This window comes from Oncorhynchus clarkii, chromosome 14 (assembly GCF_045791955.1).
Source record: "Oncorhynchus clarkii lewisi isolate Uvic-CL-2024 chromosome 14, UVic_Ocla_1.0, whole genome shotgun sequence".
NCBI classification, from domain to species: domain Eukaryota; kingdom Metazoa; phylum Chordata; class Actinopteri; order Salmoniformes; family Salmonidae; genus Oncorhynchus; species Oncorhynchus clarkii.
In genome coordinates, this window is record NC_092160.1 from 17,562,949 (window position 1) to 17,584,246 (window position 21,298).

The 21,298-nt window shown below is 41.5% G+C and overlaps 1 protein-coding gene across 1 annotated transcript in view; it reads left to right on the forward strand.

Annotated features, from left to right (window-relative positions):
- The first annotated feature begins 512 nt into the window (after positions 1–512).
- LOC139366363 (relaxin receptor 1-like) overlaps positions 513–21,298 on the forward strand; it is a 104,197-nt gene continuing 83,411 nt past the window's right edge. The window contains exons 1-2 of the mRNA XM_071103754.1: positions 513–573; positions 9,275–9,421. Coding sequence (XP_070959855.1) covers positions 513–573; positions 9,275–9,421 — 208 coding nt within the window. The remainder of the gene's footprint in view (positions 574–9,274; positions 9,422–21,298) is intronic.

The following is a 21,298-nucleotide window of genomic DNA, read 5'->3' on the forward strand; positions in this document are numbered from 1 at the left end:
TATGTATCTCTCTCTCTCTCTCTCTCTATGTATCCATCTCTTTCTGTCTTTCTTTCTCTGTCTCTGTCTATGTATATCTATATCTCCATCTTTCTTTCTCTCTTAATCTCTCTGGATCTATCTCTCTTTCTGTATGTATCTATCTCTCTTTCTGTATGTATCTCTCTCTCTTTTTCTGTATGTATATCTCTCTCTTTCTGTACGTATGTATCTCTCTCTCGCTCTCCCCGTCTCCCTTTCCCTCTGTTGATGACAAACGGTTCGCACGCGCTCTAGAGCGGCAGTGGAGATTTCCGCGCGCCAGTTGATGAAATAGATTCTCTGGAGCAGTTTCGAATCGGTTTTTCTACTGTTGGCACCAGACAGCCGCTAACCATCTTTACCAACGTCATCTTGACAAACTTAACTACTAAGTAGTCTAGCCCATCTTGGTAACTGCAGTTCTTAGACTACAGCTTTTACGCGTTGGAAGCTTGGAAGAAAACTTAAACTTCTGTTTTCTCGTGTTTTTAATGCTGTTACAGTTAAATATGCAAGCTTATGTCGCTTGGATTCTCATGTATGGAGTGACAGGTATGTTTAACCTAATGATATGTTGCACATCAGTTTGACAGTCACACTCTGAAATTGACCAATAGTTATTTATGCTAATGTATGGTTTAAGCCTATATATTATCGGTTTTCCCCTCCAATTCTGGCATTGTTTGCATTTATTTTTGACTGGTCTTCTGGAAGTTTGCTTAGCCTGAACGTCTTAGACGTGTATATTGCAATAGATGCAGCTAAATGCAGCCTATACTGTAGCTTTGCTATCGAAAATACCGTGGGACACTTGACAGACGAAATTACGTTTAAGTGCTCTATAATGGCACGAAATGATAAAACCCTGGAAAATATTTTCGTTATGGAATCGAATTGCCTTCGCCGTTGTAGCCTGGTCTAATAGACTAAGCGTAACATAGACACGTATTAGTATGATATGATACGTGTTGTATGGTTACATAAGACAGAAGGTTACTTTTAGGTTGGATGGGTAGGCATACAACATTAACACCTAACAATCCAAAGGTTGCGTGTTCAAATCTCATCACGGACAACTTTAGCATTTTAGCTGATTAGCAACTTTGAAACTACCTAACCTTAACCGTACTCCTAACCTTAACCCTAAACTTAAGCCCTAACCCTTAGCCTAGCTAACATTAGTGTTAATCACCTAGCAAACATTAGCCACAACAAATTGGAATTTCTAACATCATAAGTTTTGCTAATTCGAAACATATTATACAAATGTCAAATTCATAACATATTGTACATATTGCAATTTGTAACATATACGAATTGTTATTCGTAAGATATCAAATGAAATGGAAGATGGACATGGACACAAATTAATACATACGATACCATACAAAACATAATATATCAGACTAATTGGAGTGTCCTGGATTTTAATGTATAATGTTATGTCTACCCCTGAGTCCCAACCTGGTCGCAGAGCATTTCGTATTAGTCTGTACGTAAATCCGAACACTCCATTTCTTCCTCAACTATTTCCTCAACTCTTACCCTATGAGGTCCGGAGCCTACTGGTTTTCTCTTCTACCTGATAATTAATTGCACCCACCTGGTGTCCCAGGTCTAAATCAGTTCCTGTTTAGAGTGCAACAATGAAAAAATGCAGTGGAACTGACTTTGAGGTCGAGAGTTGACTTTGACGGCTCTACACTATACATTGCTTGATTTGTCAAATAACCTGAAATTAGGCAAACTAATAGAATTTAGCAACCAGCAACCAATCTGCATATTGCACCTTTATTGGCTGCTGGCTGCTGATGTTTCACATTGAGATATTACGTTGCTGTGGTGCTGTTTATGCAGTTTGGAGAGACTAATTTGGGGTTGAGGAATATTATTCTCAGTCATATAAATAATGTATTTTCCCACCATTTGTTTACAAGAGAGCATTGAGGTCATGGGACCTTTTTACATAACTGTTCACCTTATTTCAATGATGTGGAATGAACGCCAGTAGAGAATGATATAGAAACCATCTCCTTTATGATGCTCATACCATAGAGATACATATTGTGGCTCATACACTAAATATAACATGTCAGGATCTTGCCCTGGGCTTTTCTGAAATTAGCATGGCAAAGATTTTGGCCCTGAGAGTCATATTCTAAAATTACATTCCCACCACTTGCAGATCTCAAACAAATATTGATTAGTAAAATCAATGATTCAAATACTGTATTAGTATTGCATATATTGTTTGACACATCTGAGAACATTTGCTTTATTCAGTATTTCCATGACAATTGTAGCTTGTTTAAAAGTGATGATCAAGATCATTGAGTAACTGTTGAGCCTGCATGCATCAGTTTCAATCAGTGAAATTAGTAATCCAGCTATAAGTGCTTGTCAGTCACTACATACCCTAGGCCAGGGGTCATCAACTATATTCAGCCACGGGCACATTTTTTCTTGAGTGGATGGTCGGGGGCCGGAACATAATTATAAATAATTTGTACTCTGCAAATTGACGCAAGAAGCCCAAACAGATATTGTATTTGTCAAAACATAATCATTTCAAACTTTGATTACATGGGTACACAAACACATACACTGAGTGTACGAAACATTAGGAATACCTGCTCTTTCCATGACATTGTATTATGTCCTGTATTGATGTCACTTGTTAAATCCACTCCCCTTCATCTAGGAGGAGACAGGTTAAAGAAGGATTTTTAAGCCTTGAGACAATTGAAACATAGATTGTGTGTGTGCCATTCAGAGGGTGAATGGGCAAGACAAAAGAGAGAAGTGCATTTGAATGCGGTATGGTAGTAGGTGCCAGGCAGATTTAGTGTGTCAAGAAGTGCACCGCTGCTGTGTTATTTACGCTCAACAGTTTCTCGTGTGTATCAAGAATAGTCCACCACCCAAAGGACATCCAGCCAACTTGACACTGTGGGAAGCACTGAAGTCATCATGGGCCAGCATCCCTGTGGAATGCTTCGACACCTTGTAGAGTCCATGCCCTGATGAATTTAGGCTTTTCTGAGGGCAAAAGGGAGTGAAACTCAATATTAGGAAGGTGTTCCTAATGTTTTGTACACCTAGTGTATATCTCTATTTACGAGTGGAAATACTTGGCAATACATTTCCTGAATTAACATCACTTTGAGATGAATTCCTAGTAATTTTACAGTCTTTCGTGTCTAAAATCGAATTCCTCAGAAGACGTCGGGTTTCACGATCGCTGCCCTAGGCTACTTACAGTCTCCCAAGTCATAGACTGTTTTCTCTGCTACCACACAGCAAGCGGTACCGGAGCGCCATGTCTAGAACCAAAAGGCTCCTTAACAGCTTCTACCCCCAAGCCATAAGAATGCTGCTACAACTCGCTGTTTATTTTCTATGCATAGTCACTTCGCCCCTACCTACATGTACAAATTACCTCAACTAACCTGTACCCCCACACATTGACTCGGTACCGGTACCCCCTGTATATAGCCTCGTTATTGAAGGTAACCTGGAACCGGTTTAAAAAATCAATGGAATTAGTTTTGTGCCAACAAAAAAGGGGGTTAAATATGTGTAAAAAATATATATTTCATGAGATATCCTTTATCTCCTAGATATAGGACAGACACTTCAAAACCTGATTTCTTATTATTTATTTTTGACTGTCTGTAGCAGTAAAGGCCAAATTCATTATTTTGTGAAATAATTTTGTATATATTTTTTATACCTACAAGGGCCCTAAAATTCTAAATAAATAGCTAAATTATCCATAGTACGGCCATCTTAAAACAATTCTGACAGGCAGGCTCTGATAGGCTAGACCACCCTGTAATTCACAGAACAACAGTTGTCACAAATTGATGAAATTAGATGAGCTCCAATGAATGAAAATGATATGCAAATATTTGGGGTGAAAAAAGGTAGACCTCCTACAGTATCCTGACTGACAAGTCAGCCATGTTAGTGACAGGTTGCTCTGTGGCTCGGTGCTGGAAAGTGTCCACATTGACAGATGGACTGAGAGACTGTCTAACATCAGTTGACATCAGTTGACCAAAATAACTTTGCCACAGGGTTATTTGGGACACTGCAATAGCTCTTTCTTCCTCAAATTTGATATTTAATGTGCATGGATTTTGTACACAGATCAAGAGATATTCTTAGTATTGACTCAGATAAATTTTGCATGAAAAAGTAATTGAGCACACAGGCTACATGGAAGGTAGATGTATTTCAAAGTGTCCCATGCAGACTAACGTAAAGTTCTACTTAATTCCCAAAACAAAATGTCCCATGCAGACTAGTGTAAAGTTCTACTTCATTCCCAAAACAAAATGTCACATGCAGACTAGTGTAAAGTGCTACTTCATTCCCAAAACAAAATGTCCCATGCAGACTAGTGTAAAGTGCTACTTCATTCCCAAAACAAAATGTCTCATGCAGACTAGTGTAAAGTTCTACTTCATTCCCAAAACAAAGTGTCTCATGCAGACTGACGTAAAGTGCTACTTCATTCCCAAAACAAAGTGTCTCATGCAGACTGACGTAAAGTTCTACTTCATTCCCAAAACAAAGTGTCTCATGCAGACTGACGTAAAGTTCTACTTCATTCCCAAAACAAAGTGTCTCATGCAGACTGACGTAAAGTGCTACTTCATTCCCAAAACAAAGTGTCTCATGCAGACTGACATAAAGTTCTACTTCATTCCCAAAACAAAGTGTCCCATGCAGACTGACGTAAAGTTCTACTTCATTCCCAAAACAAAATGTCCCATGCAGACTGACATAAAGTGCTACTTCATTCCCAAAACAAAGTGTCTCATGCAGACTGACATAAAGTGCTACTTCATTACCAAAACAAAGTGTCTCATGCAGACTGACATAAAGTTCTACTTCATTCCCAAAACAAAATGTCCCATGCAGACTGACATAAAGTGCTACTTCATTCCCAAAACAAAGTGTCTCATGCAGACTGACATAAAGTGCTACTTCATTCCCAAAACAAAGTGTCTCATGCAGACTGACATAAAGTTCTACTTCATTCCCAAAACAAAATGTCCCATGCAGACTGACATAAAGTGCCACTTCATTCCCAAAACAAAGTGTGTCAAATGTTATTTAGCTTCAAACGTCAGATTTGATTTGGGGTTGATCTGGAACTGCAATGCAACAGATGGAATGGGACGTGGACTCATCTCAGCATTGAACTACTTTAAATATTGGAAAATGTGGACTATGACTTCACATATTTGATGTCAATTTCCGTTGCTTGAAATGGAAACATTATGCACTGTAAAAATACAAATAAAAAACACCTGCAAATGTTGTTGTTTCAACTATTTATTATTAAGTACAGTAACTGGTTCCCTAGCGTTTTTTAGTTTACTCAACTTTTCATTCCAAGTGTTACTTGAACAAAATAAAAACATAGCTCCAACTTAAGACAGCTGTGACAAAAATTCTGTCAATATAAAATGTGTTTGCTCAACTGAAATTCACTGCATCACCTGCCATGGTGGGAACAGATGTTAGACATAAACAGCTTTGCAAGTCTCTTTGAATGAGTTTCCTTGTTGCATCATGCATTGCTGTATCCAGAATGATGTTCCTCTAGAGACATGGTTTCAAGAATTGTTAAGGAAACATACTCTTATTAGGATGGATGAGCAATGACTTCTGAAAGATAATTGATGTATCTCTTCTGAAATGATACGAGACACCAAGAGGACTGCAGTATTCCTCAGTATGTTGGTGGCTGAAGATTACAGCCGGTAGATTGGTTTTCCTACCTGTGATTTTATCTTAGTGTATAAGCTCTGATGGATGGTTGGAACCATCCTTCTCCTCTAACACAGTTCTCCTCTAAGCCATCTTAAATTCAAGTTGGTGGGATCATCCTAGATTCTATTGCTCCTACTGCTGTACAACCAACCAACCCCTAACTGCTTTACAAAAGAGGCACTTACAACAACATAATGGGCATTTTACCTGGTTTTCCCCCGTTTGTCACACAGAGAGCGTAACCAATGAATATTCCCAGCGGGAATTGGTTGTAATTAAGTGAGGCATGCTTGACACATGGTCATCATGGTTTACTGACCAGATAACAACCAAAAATATGGTGCCATTCCCAGTTGTTGTCTTGATCCCGCCAACTTGAATTTAAGATGGCTTTGACATAAGGAGCAACACTTCTCCTGGTCCATTGGTGGAATATGGATCAACATGGAAAAGAGTGGAAATTGAGGTTCAAGCCTGCATTGACAAATGCTTCAGTAAGCAGTCAGAGCTGTGCTATTCAGAAACAAATAACGGACTACATACACAATGATGTGTGGGTATATTTCAGAAACATACACTGCATTTGGAAAGTATTCAGACCCCTTCTTTTGTTTCACACTTTGTTACGTTACAGCCTTATTCTAAAATGTATTACTTTTTTTTATCAATCTACACACAATACCCAATAATGACAAAGCGGAAAACAGTTTTTTTTATGTTTGCAAATGAAAAATAGAAATACCTTATTTACATTAATAGTCAGACCCTTTGCTATGAGACTCGAAGTTGAGCACAGGTGCATCATGTTACCATTGATTGTCCGTGAGATGTTTCTACAGCATGATTGGAGTCCACCTGTGGTAAATTCAGTTGATTGGACATGATTTGGAAAGGCACACATGGTCACTCTAACAGAGCTCCAGAGTTCCTCTGTGGAGAAAGGAGAACCTTGCAGAAGGACAACCATCTCTGCACCACTCCACCAATTAGGCCTTTATGGTAGAGTGGCCAGACGGAAGCCACGCCTCAGTAAAAGGCACATGACAGCCCACTTGGAGTTTGCCACAAGACTAGTTGGGATCGAGAGAAAGATGAACAAATTAAAGTGCCGAGAGATCATTGATGAAAACCTGTTCCAGAGCGATCAGGATCTCAGAATGGGGCGACAGTTCACCTTCCAACAGGGCAACAACCCTAAGCACACAGCCAAGACAACGCAGGAGTGGCTTTGGGACAATTCTCTGAATGTCCTTGAGTGGGCCAGCCAAGGCCTGGACTTGAACTCAATTGAACATCTCTGGAGAGACCTGAAATTAGCTGTGGAGTGATGCTCCCCATCCAACCTGACAGAGCTTGAGAGGATCTGCAGTGAAGAATGGGAGAAACTCCCCAAATTCTGGTGTGCCAAGCTTGTAACGTCATACTGAAGAAGAACCTAGGCTGTAATTGCTGCCAAAGGTGCTTCAACAAAGTACTGAGTAAAGGGTCTGAATACTTTTATAAATGTGATATTTCAACAACAACAAAAATTATACATTTGCAAAAATAAAATAAAAACAGTTCGTCATTATGGGGTATTGTGCGTAGATTGAGGGGGGGACGGACGATTTAATCTATTTTAGAATATGGCTGTAACGTAACAAAATGTGGAAAAGGTCTGAATACTTTCCTGGTGCACTGTATGATGTGTGGGTATATTTCAAAAACATGTAACTGACTAGATACAGTATGATGTGTGGGTATATATCAGGAGCAAAAAGGCAGTGGGGGGTCTTTGCATGTAAAAGTGCACCCGTTTAGTTTGATTATCATGGAAGCAGATAAAGGATGGTGGATATGTTCCCCTGTTGCATTATGCAACTAGCCTATACTCCAGAGAGCACATGAACACTCTGAACTAAGAATAAATCATCTCTATGAACTGAACACCATGGGAGCCCTGTTAATATTTCGTATTTCATACATTTTCAGAATTGACTGCTAAATGAAACATTGATAGGAAAATGCTCAAGTGTTTTCGACAAACCCATCCAGAGCCTACTGACTGATGAGCTAGCTCCCCTTGGGTGGACGATACTGAAAGATGTTTACTTTCATCATTTTTAGAGGGCTCTTATAATATTATGTTTCCACTCAGGAAATACACCAACTTTAAAATTAGCAACCGCCCTTTAATTTTCCGTGGTGTTATAATGTGTTCCCATTCCACACTTATGATATGTGTTCCCATTCCCCACTTATAATATGTGTTCCAATTCCCCACTTTTAATATGTGTTCCCATTCCCCACTTGTAATGTGTTCCCATTCTCCACTTATAATATGTGTTCCCATTCCCCACTTGTAATATGTGTTCCCATTCTCCACTTATAATATGTGTTCCCATTCCCCACTTATAATATGTGTTCCAATTCCCCACTTATAATATGTGTTCCCTTTCCCCACTTTTAATATGTGTTCCCATTCTCCACTTATAATATGTGTTCCAATTCCCCACTTATAATATGTGTTCCAATTCCCCACTTTTAATATGTGTTCCCATTCCCCATTTGTAATGTGTTCCCATTCTCCACTTATAATATGTGTTCCCATTCCCCACTTGTAATATGTGTTCCCATTCTCCACTTATAATATGTGTTCCCATTCCCCACTTGTAATATGTGTTCCCATTCCCCACTTATAATATGTGTTCCCATTCCCCACTTTTAATGTGTTCCCATTCTCCACTTATAATATGTGTTCCAATTCCCCACTTATAATATGTGTTCCAATTCCCCACTTTTAATATGTGTTCCCATTCCCCACTTGTAATGTGTTCCCATTCTCCACTTATAATATGTGTTCCCATTCCCCACTTGTAATATGTGTTCCCATTCTCCACTTATAATATGTGTTCCCATTCCCCACTTATAATATGTGTTCCAATTCCCCACTTATAATATGTGTTCCCTTTCCCCACTTTTAATATGTGTTCCCATTCTCCACTTATAATATGTGTTCCAATTCCCCACTTATAATATGTGTTCCAATTCCCCACTTTTAATATGTGTTCCCATTCCCCATTTGTAATGTGTTCCCATTCTCCACTTATAATATGTGTTCCCATTCCCCACTTGTAATATGTGTTCCCATTCTCCACTTATAATATGTGTTCCCATTCCCCACTTATAATATGTGTTCCCATTCCCCACTTTTAATGTGTTCCCATTCCCCACTTGTAATATGTGTTCCCATTCCCCACTTATAATATGTGTTCCCATTCCCCACTTGTAATATGTGTTCCCATTCCCCACTTTTAATGTGTTCCCATTCCCCACTTTTAATGTGTTCCCATTCCCCACTTTTAATGTGTTCCCATTCCCCACTTATAATATCTGTTCCCATTCCCCGCTTATAATATGTTTCCCCATTCCCCAATCAATGAGAAACACCGACTTTGAAATTTAAACATGGTTCTTGAATTTTCAGCAGGAACTTCGTTCAACGTCTCGGAGGAGAAGACAAACTGCCCCCTAGGATATTTCCCTTGTGGCAACCTGAGCATGTGCCTGCCCCAGCTCATGCACTGCAATGGTATCGATGACTGTGGAAATGAAGCGGACGAGGAGAACTGTGGTGAGTCGTCAGTTTATTAATTTATGTGTCAAACTCCAGTCCTGGAGGGCCGAGTGTCTGGGGATTTTACAACTCCTTTGTGGTTGATTGATCAATTAAGGTCACTGATTAGTTGGGAACTCCCATAACCTGGTTGTCTAGGTCTTAACGAGACTCCGATAGAAATTAAATAACAAAAACCAGCAGACACACGGCCCTCCAGGACCAGCAGACACACGGCCCTCCAGGACCAGTAGACACATGGACCTCCTGGACCAGCAGACACATGACCCTCCTGGACCAGCAGACACATGGCCCTCCTGGACCAGCAGACACACACCCCTCCTGGACCAGCAGACACACAGCCCTCCACGAATTGAGTTTGGCACCCCTGATTTATTGACTCATTTATTATAAGTAATTGTATTCTGACTGTGCTCACTTTGATCCTTGCTCTCCAGACTTTGATATTTGGATATTTGATCATGAAGTGTGGCGGTGCATCAGATGTAAATTTTTCCATCAAGGAAAGTTCAGGATTATTCCATTAAAAAAAGTAAAAAATATTTCACCTTTATTTAACCGGGTAGGCTAGATGAAGCAAAGCAGTTCAACACATACAACAACACAGAGTTGCACATGGAATAAACAAACATACAGTCAATAATACAGTAGGGAAAAAAGTATATATACAATGTGTGCAAATGAGGTAAGATAAGTGTCACACCCTTACCTTAGTTATCTTTGTTTTCTTTATTATTTTGGTTAGGTCAGGGTGTGACGAGGGTGGTATGTGTGTTTTTCTTGTCTAGGGTTTTATGGGATCTATGGGATTCTATGGGATTTTGGGATTTTGGTTTGTCTAGATATAGGTCTATGGTGGCCTGAGTTGGTTCCCAATCAGAGGCTGCTGTTTGTCGTTCTCTCTGATTGGGGATCCTATTTAGGTTTCCATTTTCCATGTTGGTTTTGTGGGTTATATTCTATGTTTAGTTGCCTGTTCTGCACTAGCCATATTGCTTCACGGTTTGTTGTTTTAGTTCTGTTCAGTTCTGTTCAGTGTTCTCTCTTTTATTAAAGAGTTATGTTCACTTACCAAGCTGCGCCTTGGTCTCCTCTTCATGATGACTGTGACAATAAGGGAGGTAAGGCAGTAAAATAGGCCATAGTAGCGAGGTAATTACGATACAGCAATAAACACTGGAGTGATAGATGTGCAGAAGATGAATGTCCAAGTAAAGATTCTGGGGTGCAAAGGGGCAAAATAAATGAATACAGTATGGGGATGAGGTAGTTGGATGGGCTATTTACAGATGGGCTATGTACAGGTGCAATGATCTGTGAGCTGCCCTGACAGCTGGTGCTTGAAGTTAGTGAGGGAGATAAGAGTCTCCAGCTTCAGCGATTTTTGCAGTTCGTTCCAGTCATTGGCAGTAGAGAACTGGAAGGAAAGGCGGCCACACGCCTTTCGGGGGTGACCAGTGAAATATACCTGCTGGAGCGCGTGCTGCTATGGTGACCAGTGAACAGAGATAATGCGGGGCTTTACCTAGCAAAGACTTGTAGATGACCTGGAGACAGTGGGTTTGGCAACGAGGAAGAAGCGAGGACCAGCCAACGAGAGCATACGGGTTGCAGTCGTGGGTAGTATATGGGGATTTGGTGACAAAACGGATGGCACTGTGATAGACTGCATCCAGTTTGTTGATCTTGCAGCAGTCATAAAACATATCACATCAAAAATGTAAAATAAATAGCAAAGGATATTTACAAACAAATAGGCAGGGTAAGTGCAGTTTCATAGTGCAAGTGCTAAGTGCAATTAGTCCAACATTTTGTTAAGTTGCAGAATTGCATTCGGAATAAAAGTACTTGGCAGTATTGTTTTTAACCATAGGTAGTCTGTACCTGCGGCCAGAAGGAAGATGCTGGAATTCAGGGTGGAGTGGATGGGAAGAGTCAACCGCTATTTTATTCGACTTATGGAGGGCTCTGCCCAGGTAGAGAGATAGATGACAGTTCTTGCTGTTGCTGCCCCATGATTTTTCTACAAGTTCTGATCAACTTGCCCAACCTATTTTTCTGTGCAACCTTGAAATTCCCAAACCAACAGGTCAAGCAGTAGGACAGAATGCTCTCAATGAAAGATTTATAAAATAAAACCATGATGGTTAGATCAGCATTAAAAAAGTGCAGTTTCCATAGGAAATACATTCTCTGTTGGCCTTTCTTAAAAATAGCGTCAGTACACTGATCCCAGGGCAGCTTGTTGTCAATGACTAGCCCATGGTATTTGTTGTTGTGACGTTGCCCTCTTTGGGTATAGCGAGCACCCCTCCCTCTGCACCAACCCTTTTCTATGCACCATCCCCCTACCCCCCCTGTCTCCTACACCCAGGCTGCTGTGGTCAGAGAGAGGTCGTAAATTCCTGGAGGAGATTATCTCCTCATGGCCACAGTATAGAGAGAGAGTAAAGTTTCATAGAGAGTACAAAGGAATTTCTTCCACCTCACAGAACTGGAGAACCGAACAACATTTATGTTCTGGAGAAGGTATAAAAGATCGTTGAAGAATCCAGCTACGAACTGGTCCGTTTGGTACAATTTTGTGAAACTCATGGGAGACAATATGGCCACATTACCATAACGCTGTTTATATAATAGCCTCAGATATGAGGCTTACAACGAATTGTTGTATAAGATGAATGAGTGAGGATGATACTGTTTGTGAAATTGTGAAATGTGATTTTGGACTGTTTAATGAAGGAAAACTCCAAAGGGAATTGGAGTTAACTAAATCAGAGGACCGCCCATGAGCACAGTTATGGTCGGGCATCCTGGGACAGGCCCTTTTCTACTCTTTTGAATAAAACCCCCACCCTGGTTTTTTTTATCACCAGACCATGTTTCTCTCAATTACGAGAGGACAAAGGTTGCAGACTAGCTTACCTCAATAACGAGAGGGCCAAGGTTTGAGACGATTGCTGAATCTTTTAACCATCCCACGTGGTTAACCTGTTGCGACGACCAAACCCGGATCCGGGATTCTATTTATAGACCTAAGCTCATTACCATAACGCAACGTTAACTATTCATGAAAATCGCAAATGAAATGAAATAAATATGCTAGCTCTCAAGCTTAGCCTTTTGTTAACAACACTGTCATCTCAGATTTTCAAAATATGCTTTTCAACCATAGGAAAACAATCATTTGTGTAACAGTAGCTAGCTAGCGTAGCATTTAGCGTTAGCATTAGCGTTAGCATTAGCGTTAGCATTAGCGTTAGCATTTAGCAGGCAACTATCACAAAAACAAGTAAAGCCTTCAAATAAAATAACTTACCTTTGAAGAACTTCTGATGTTTTCAATGAGGAGACTCTCAGTTAGATAGCAGATGCTCCGTTTTTCCAAAAAGATTCTTTGTGTATTAGAAATAGCTCCGTTTTGTACATCACATTTGGCTACCAAAAAAAAAACAAAAAAAAACAAAAAAAAAAAACGAAAATTCAGCCCTCAAAACGCAAACTTTTTTCCAAATTAACTCCATAATATCGACTGAAACATGGCAAACGTGGTTTAGAATCAATCCTCAAGGTGTTTTTCCACATATCTCTTCAATGATATATCCTTCGTGGAAGCCTGGTTTCTCCTTGCTCTCAAATGGAAAAATAATTGCACCTGGCTTTACGCTCCAATTTCGAAGCAGGGACACCAGGCGGACACTTGGAAAATGTAGTCTCTTATGGTCAATCTTCCAATGATATGCCTACAAATACGTCACAATGCTGCTAACACTTTGGGGGAACGACAGAAAGTGTAGGCTCATTCCTTGCGCAATCACAGCCATATAAGGAGACAATGGAAAACAGAGCTTCAGAAATTCTGCTCATTTCCTGGTTGACGCATCATCTTGGTTTCGCCTGTAGAATGAGTTCTGGGGCACTTACAGACAATATCTTTGCAGATTCTGAAACTTCAGAGTGTTTTCTTTCAAAAACTGTCAAGAATATGCATAGTCGAGCATCTTTTCGTGACAAAATATCGCGCTTAAAACGGGAACGTTTTTTATCCAAAAATGAAATAGCGCCCCTAGAGATCAAAGAGGTTAAACTCTTAGACTACCGATACCGACAGAATAAGAACAAGTCTTTGATATTAATTACTAGTCTGCAGCTAGGAATTCTGTATCATTGAACGCGAAGACCGACAACCGCCGAAACATGTATTCTGTAACGACATGAATGAATGTCACTCTGAACTATCCATTCTAACCATGAGACAGAGAGAGAGAGAGAGAGAGAGAGAGAGAGAGAGAGAGAGAGAGAGAGAGAAGGCTCTCCAACAGAAACAAACTTTTCAACAGAGATCCCGACGACACACTGAGTGTAAATATATACAGTATATTGATTGCAATTGTTCCCGAATGAGTGAGCGTTCATGTGCAAAGGATTAGCATTTCAATTGTTATAATTATCAACTTTGTAGTGTCTCATCTCAGTTGACCCCCACTTCTCTTTTTGTACACCAAGCCGCGACGCCGGTTTAGCCCACTAAAGCACATCCGCTATAATTTCCTTGTAACTATCTACTGTTTGTTTATGCATTTCTGTGAATTACTTAGTTAGTAAAGAAAGGATTTAAGACAATTGATGTATGGATGACTAATAGTGAAGACTGGTTTCGTGCAGATGACCAACAATTTACGACGTTTGGAATGAGACTAACGTGAGGTAAAATAAAGAATAAGTCATTAATCAGAAGGCTAATTGATCAGATATTAAAATATCTGAAAAGCTATATCAGGAAAATTATAACTTTCTATTCTGAATATTTTCCTTGGTGCCCCGACTTCCTAGTTAATTACAGTTACATGATTAATCAGTTTGATCGCGTAATAATAATTACAGAGTTATTTGACAAAGAAGTCTTCAGTTTAATGATGCCAAAGACACAACATTGTATTCCTCCACTATTTCAATGGGCTCACCATTTATCAGTGATGCATAGTAATGTTCCTTCGAAAGTCAATCACCTTGTCCTTAGTTTTTGATGTATTTAATATTAGATGGGATGACTCAAATCAGACAGTAAAATCCTTTAGGGCTGGTCCATGCTCCGTCTCATCCCCTTCGGGAAGAATGACCAAAGCAGTATCGTCAGCATATTTGATCAGGTGGCGCCCTGGGAACCGGCTCCGGCAGTAGTATACAGTATGTATAGTACTGGTGAAAGAACACTTCCTTGTGGAGTTCCAACTGAAGTAGTGCGCACCTCAGAGAGTGTGTTGCCAACTCGCACCTGCTGAGAGATATTAGTTAAAAAGTTGGTGATCCATGTGATAAGCATAGCATCAAGTCCGAAGTCTCCTCTGTCTGTCCAAGAGGACAAACGGATTGTGTTACATGCAGAGGAGAAAACTGTGAACATGATACACACATGGATTTTACTGCCCTCCAAATGCATGTACACCAGATGTAAGAGTGAGAGGATGGCAAGAAGCCAGTAGTTGTGCCTGCAAGACATAATTAAGTGTCACAATCAATCGGAAGCAAAGTAGAAACATGTCAGCCAATGTTACTAGGTAGGGAAATATGAAGATCCCAACTATAAATTTGGCCATTGTTTAGAATGGCTTGTATCCTGGCTCTATATGGTAAGTAATATACTGAAGTGATTCCCAAAGATACATTTTTTGCAGCGGTGGTAAGGGGAGGGGTCCGAGGGGAATGCCCCACCAGGATAAATGTTTTGTAGAACTGTGAGACGGTCAGTTCTTTAAAAAAAAGTATTATATGTTCAAGCAATAGGCAGAATAAATAATTTAACAAATAAAATTAATATCGTCAGTGTAGAGAAGGTCAGTTCTGTTGACTTTTAAAACCACGCCCTTTCTCTGGATAAATTATCTGTAGGAAACTGGTAGGCAAGTCAGTTAGTGACTCCTCATTCTTCACAAAATATCCCCGTTTACTACGGGAACGTTATTTTTCCAAAAATGAAAATACTGCCCCCTAGTCACAACAAGTTAAGAACAAATTCTTATTTTCAAGGATGGCCTAGGAACAGTGGGCTAACTGCCTGTTCAGGGGCAGAACGATAGATTTGTACCTTGTCAGCTCGAGGGTTTGAACTTGCAACTTTCCGGTTACTTGTGACAGGTAGGCCTATATTTTCTGCAGCATAGCTTAAGCTACAGTAATATAAAGACCGAATGTGTGTCTAATTTACCCATCTCCATCTGGCTTTCAGAGGTCACCTTGTTTTTTCATTATAAGTATATATATACTTTTTATTGCAGCTGCAGAGTTTTGAAACAGCCTATCACTCGAATATCGTTGCTTTTAATCAGTGCACATGCGAGCATTCTATCGCAGTCTTTCTCTCTCCATCAAAATAGATAATCTTCTTCTAGATTGATATATAGCTCTATATATATATAGATGTCCTAGCCTACCTCTTTCAGGTAAGACGTTCAATGTAGTATTAGACTTACACTGCTGTTCAGAAGTTTGGGGTCACTTTGAAATGTCCTAAAATAAAAAAGTACATTAAAATAACATCAAATTGATCAGAGATACAGTGTAGACATTGTTAATGTTGTAAATGACTTTTGTCGCTGGAAACGGCAGATTTTTAATGGAATGTCTGCATAGGTGCAACGGCTGTTTGAAGAAGAGGACCAAGGTGCAGCGTGGTACGTGTTGATGATTTTTAATAAAACTGAACACTAGAACAAAAAATAACAAAGCGGAACAAACAAAACTGTTCTGTCTGGTGCAGACACACAAAACAGAAAATAACTACCCACAAAACACACCTTAGGCTTGGCCCACTTAGGTGCCGCCTCTGGAGCGGGGACCCTCACCGCCGACCCCGGACTGGGGACCCTCGCAGCGGGCCCCGGACAGGAGGGCGACTCTAGCAGCTCCCGACAGGAGGGCGACTCTGGCAGCTCCCGACAGGAGGGCGACTCTGGCAGCTCCCGACAGGAGGGCGACTCTGGCAGCTCCCGACAGGAGGGCGACTCTGGCAGCTCCCGACAGGAGGGCGACTCTGGCAGCTCCCGACAGGAGGGCGACTCTGGCAGCTCCGGACAGGACTCACCAGGCTGGGGAGACATACAGGCGGCCTCCTCCTTGGCTGAGGCACCGGACACACTGGGCCGTGGAGGCGCACTGGCGGTCTCGAGCGCAGAGCTGGCCCCACCCGTTCTGGCTGGATGCCAGCTTCCACCCGGCAAATGGACGCTGGCACCGAGCACACCGGCCTGTGAATGCTCGGCCAAGACACAGTGCGCATCACTCCTGTGTTGCAATGGCACGTTGTGTTAGCTAATCCGAGTTTATCATTTTAAAATGCTAATTGATCACTAGAAAAACCCATTTGCAATTATGTTAGCACAGCTGAAAACTGTTGTTCTGATTAAAGAAGCAATAAAACGGACCTTCTTTAGACTAGTTGAGTATCTGGAGCATCAGCGTTTGTTTGTTCAATTAAAGGTTCAAAATGATCAGAAACAAAGAACTTACTTCAGAAACTCATCAGTCTATTTCTGGTCTGAGCAAGAGAACAAGTATATTAGTGTCTAGTTTGAGAAACAGACGCCTCACAAGTCCTCAACTGGCAGCTTCATTAAATAGTACCCGCAAAACACCCGTCTCAATGTCAACAGCGAAGAGGCGCCTCCGGGATGCTGGCCTTCTAGGCACAGTTGCAAAGAAAAAGCCATATCTCAGACTGGCCAATAAAAAAAAAAGATTAAGATGGGCAAAAGAACACAGACACTGGACAAAGGAGTGGCCACCACACTATTGAGCTGTTGTGGGAGCAGCTTGACCGTATGGTACATAAGAAGTGCCCCCATCAAGCCAATCCAACTTGTGGGAGGTGCTTCAGGAAGCATGGGGTGAAATCTCTTCAGATTACCTCAACAAGTTGACAACTAGAATGCCAAAGTTCTGCAAGGCTGTAATTGCTGCAAATGGAGGATTCTTTGACGAAGGCAAAGTTTGAAGGACACAATTATTTCAATAAAAAATCATTATTTATTACCTTGTCAACATCTTGACTATATTTCCTATTCATTTTGCAACTCATTTCATGTATGTTTTCATGGAAAACAAGGACATTTCTAAGTGACTCCAAACTTTTGAACAGTAGTGTATATTTAGCTAATTAATGATGGGTTGTGCATAATAAGCTTCTAACTTGTAGCCTATATCTCTTGCACAATACCCACGCACCTGTGCTCCGCTGGCCTCTCCTTAAAAAACGCATGGAGACCCATGCAGAAAAAGCTAGACTAGAATATCTTGCTGGACATCATTTTTGTAACGTTTCTTATACCAATAAACTATTCGAAGAGGGACTCAAGCTCTTTTTTGCTGAATGTTAAATAGAGCAGTCAATAGAACTCACGGGTAGTTTGAAAGTAGAGTGAACACGTGATGGCTATAGCAGTTATTTATTCAGACCATTAACCATTCAATCTTTATGAATAGAAGTGTCACGGCCGTTGTTCAAGGAAGACCAAGGTGCAGCGTGGTGTCACGACTCCCACTGAAGGTAGCTCCCCTGCCTGTTCGGCCGGCGCTCGGCGCTCGTCGTCGCCGGTCTACTAACTGCCACCGATCCCCTTTTCCTTTTCTGTTTGTTTGGTCTTATTGGTTGCACCTGTCTCTTATTTTGGTTGTTGATTCAGTCTATTTAAGTCTGTTAGGCCCGCCTGTTTTTGTGCGTGCTTGTTTTTCTGTTAGTCAGGTTGTGCGTGTTGTGTTCCTGTCCGTTTGTGCCCTGTGTTGGGTTGGACAATTTTGTGTCGTATTTTGCCTGTTGTTTTGGGCGTTCGCTTTGAAAACCTAATAAAGTTGGTTTCCCCAGTATCCTCTGCTCTCTGCATTTGACTCCGCACACACCAATCCAGGCGTTGTGACACGTGGTGAGCGTACATTTTCTTTTATTTGTAAAAATGTCGCCAACAAAACAAGAAATAACAAAAACGACCGTGAAGCTTACAAAGGCTATAGTGACCCTAACAAAGACAACTTCCCACAATGACAGAAGGGAAAAAGGATGCCTAAGTATGATTCCCAATCAGAGACAACGATAGACAGCTGTCCCTGATTGAGAACCATACCCGGCCAAAACATAGAAATACAAAAACATAGAAAACAAAACATAGAATGCCCACCCAAATCACACCCTGACCAAACCAAATAGAGACATAAAAAGTCTCTCTACGGTCAGGGCGTGACAGTACTTCCCCCCAAAAGGTGCGGACTCCAGCCGCAAAACATGAACCTATAGGGGAGGGTCCAGGTGGGCATCTATCCACGGTGGCGGCTCTGGTGCGGGACGTAGACCCAGCTCCACCTCTGGCTCACCCCACTTTGGTGGCGCCTCTGGTGCGGCGGACCCTCGTCGCCGACCCCGTACTGGGGACCTTCGTTGTGGGCCCCGGACTGGGGACCCTCGTCGCCGACCCCGTACTGGGGACCTTCGTTGCGGGCCCAGGACTAGGGAACCTTGTTGCTGGCCCCGGACTGTGGACCCTCGTTGCTGGCCCCGGACTGGGGACCCTCGTTGCCCCGGACTGGAGACTGCACAACCCGTCCTGGCTGGATGGTAATCTTCGCACTGCAAATGCGGGGCGCTGGCACAGGATGCACTGGGCTGTGCAGACACACCAGAGACACAGTGCGCAGAGCCGGCGCAGGATATCCTGGGCCGAAGAGACGCACTGGAGACCAGGCGCGCTGAGCCGGCACCATCCTTCCTGGCTGGATGCTGACCCTAGCCCGGCAAATGCGGGGAGCTGGGATGTAGCACACCGGGCTGTGAACGCGCACTGGAGACACTGTGCTCTCCACCGCATAACACGGTGCCTGACCAGTATCACGCTTCTCCCCATGGTAAGCACAAGGAGTTGGCCCTAGCCTGTACTTGTAACTTTGTATCGCTTGTTCTCTTCTGCCTTATCATGGTTTGAATGATGTGCGCAATCGCAGTGCATATAATACTGCATCATACAGTACAGTAATATAGTTCACACGCAAAAAGATTAGCCTACTGGAGCTAGTTTTATTTATTTACCCAAGAGAACATATAGCCAGCTATATACATGGGCTTTTATGTTTTTCTGTCGTAAGTAATGTGAAGTAGCCTATATCACACAGTATATGTATTGGATAGCGGCACAATCATTTGGGCTTTTTTTTGGCTTGGTCTCATTAAATGTTGTTAATGTAGGCTCATGAAATGTATTTAATGTATGGCTCATCAGGCTCAGGTTGTATCAGGTTTGAATTTTCATGCTGATCAAAGCTCCAGATCAAGATCCAGACATATTTATAAGGTTTATAATGCTTTTGAATGACACTTCTGGTTTTGGTGGGAAATAGCGGGTTACCCGGGAGAAAAGTGATTTAATCTCGGGATGGAACATTTCTAAAGTACCTGAAAATATTAACCTCTAATGCACACCTTAGTGGGCTAATCATTAGCTAGATCCAAAGTCCAAACATGATCTTGTTACTAGATACCAACATATTGATGACTTTATTGTCCCAAAAACAACTTGCAACAGTGAATATATTGTAGGCCTACCTGTGACACTCCAAACTTGAATGCGCCTCAATAGGAATGTTTATTTTCTCATATAATGCACAACGACAAGTTGACTAGGAGTGCATTCGTAAATTTACTCTGGCTGTCTACACTGATTTCACAGCACTCTCGTCTGAGTGTGCCAGAGTGCAGAATAACTGATTAAATTACGAATGCACAACACCTGTTGAATATGACCGGTGTCAGTAAACATGGGCAAAAGAAACGGATTTAAATTGTTGCCAGCAGCACAGTTACAATCACTAACATTCTTCTATATAACATGAAAACAGCCTAACCAGCTCTGCTAGGGCGAGTAAAATGGTCAGAGTGAGGTATTCTTTCATTTGTTTCTGGAAGTAGCAAGCTAGCCACTTTAACCAGTTAGCGTGGGTGTTTGACTGCCATTGTAAGGAACGCTTGGATCAACCCTACTCTTCGGCCAGAGCGTCCAGTGTCAATCGTGCAGTGTGCGCTCTGTACGCTCCGGGAGCTAAATGCTCTGAATTTACGAAAGGACAATCTGACAACGCTTTGAATTTATGAACGCCCAGAGTGCACTCTGAGTGAATTTACGAACACACCCTAGTTAAATTGCTAGGTAAACTATTATACTGTGTGGTTGTCTGATTTTGCTGTTCATTACTCATCTTGTTGGCAGAGGAGAAGTAAATGTGGACAGTTCCAGCATCTTCAACGTGTGCCTCGGTATCAATATTTTTTACTGTTCCATATTTTTGGGGTGTGGCGGAAAAAATTAAGCAGCGGGAAACACTGGAATTTCTTGCTGATGAAAAAAATAAGTAATATTTTATTTAAAGTTAACCAACAGGTGCTATCTAGAACTTAAAAGGGTTATTTGGCTGTCCCCATAGATGAACCCTTTGAAGAATCCTTTTTGGTTACAGATAGAACCCTTTTGGGTTCAATGTAAAAACCCTTTCCACAGAGGGAAATGTTAACATCACGGGTGGGGATTCCATAAATTCTTAAGATCTTCCATAGGCTTCTTCAGTGAATGCTGTCGAAAGCCTTCTGGAAGTCAATAAAGTTTATATATAGCTGCTGTTTCCACTCCCTACATTGCTCAATAATGTTCCTGAGGGCAAAGACCTGGTCTGTACCGCTCCTTTCCACTTGTTCGTTCCTAAGCACCTTGTTTACAGCTGAAGCCGTGGTACGATAATCTTGCCAAATTTCTTGCTGGGAATGAATAAAAGTGTGATGCCCCTCCAGTTGTTGCAGTCGGATAGTGTGTCTTTCTTAGGTACCTGTATGATGAGCCACTTGGG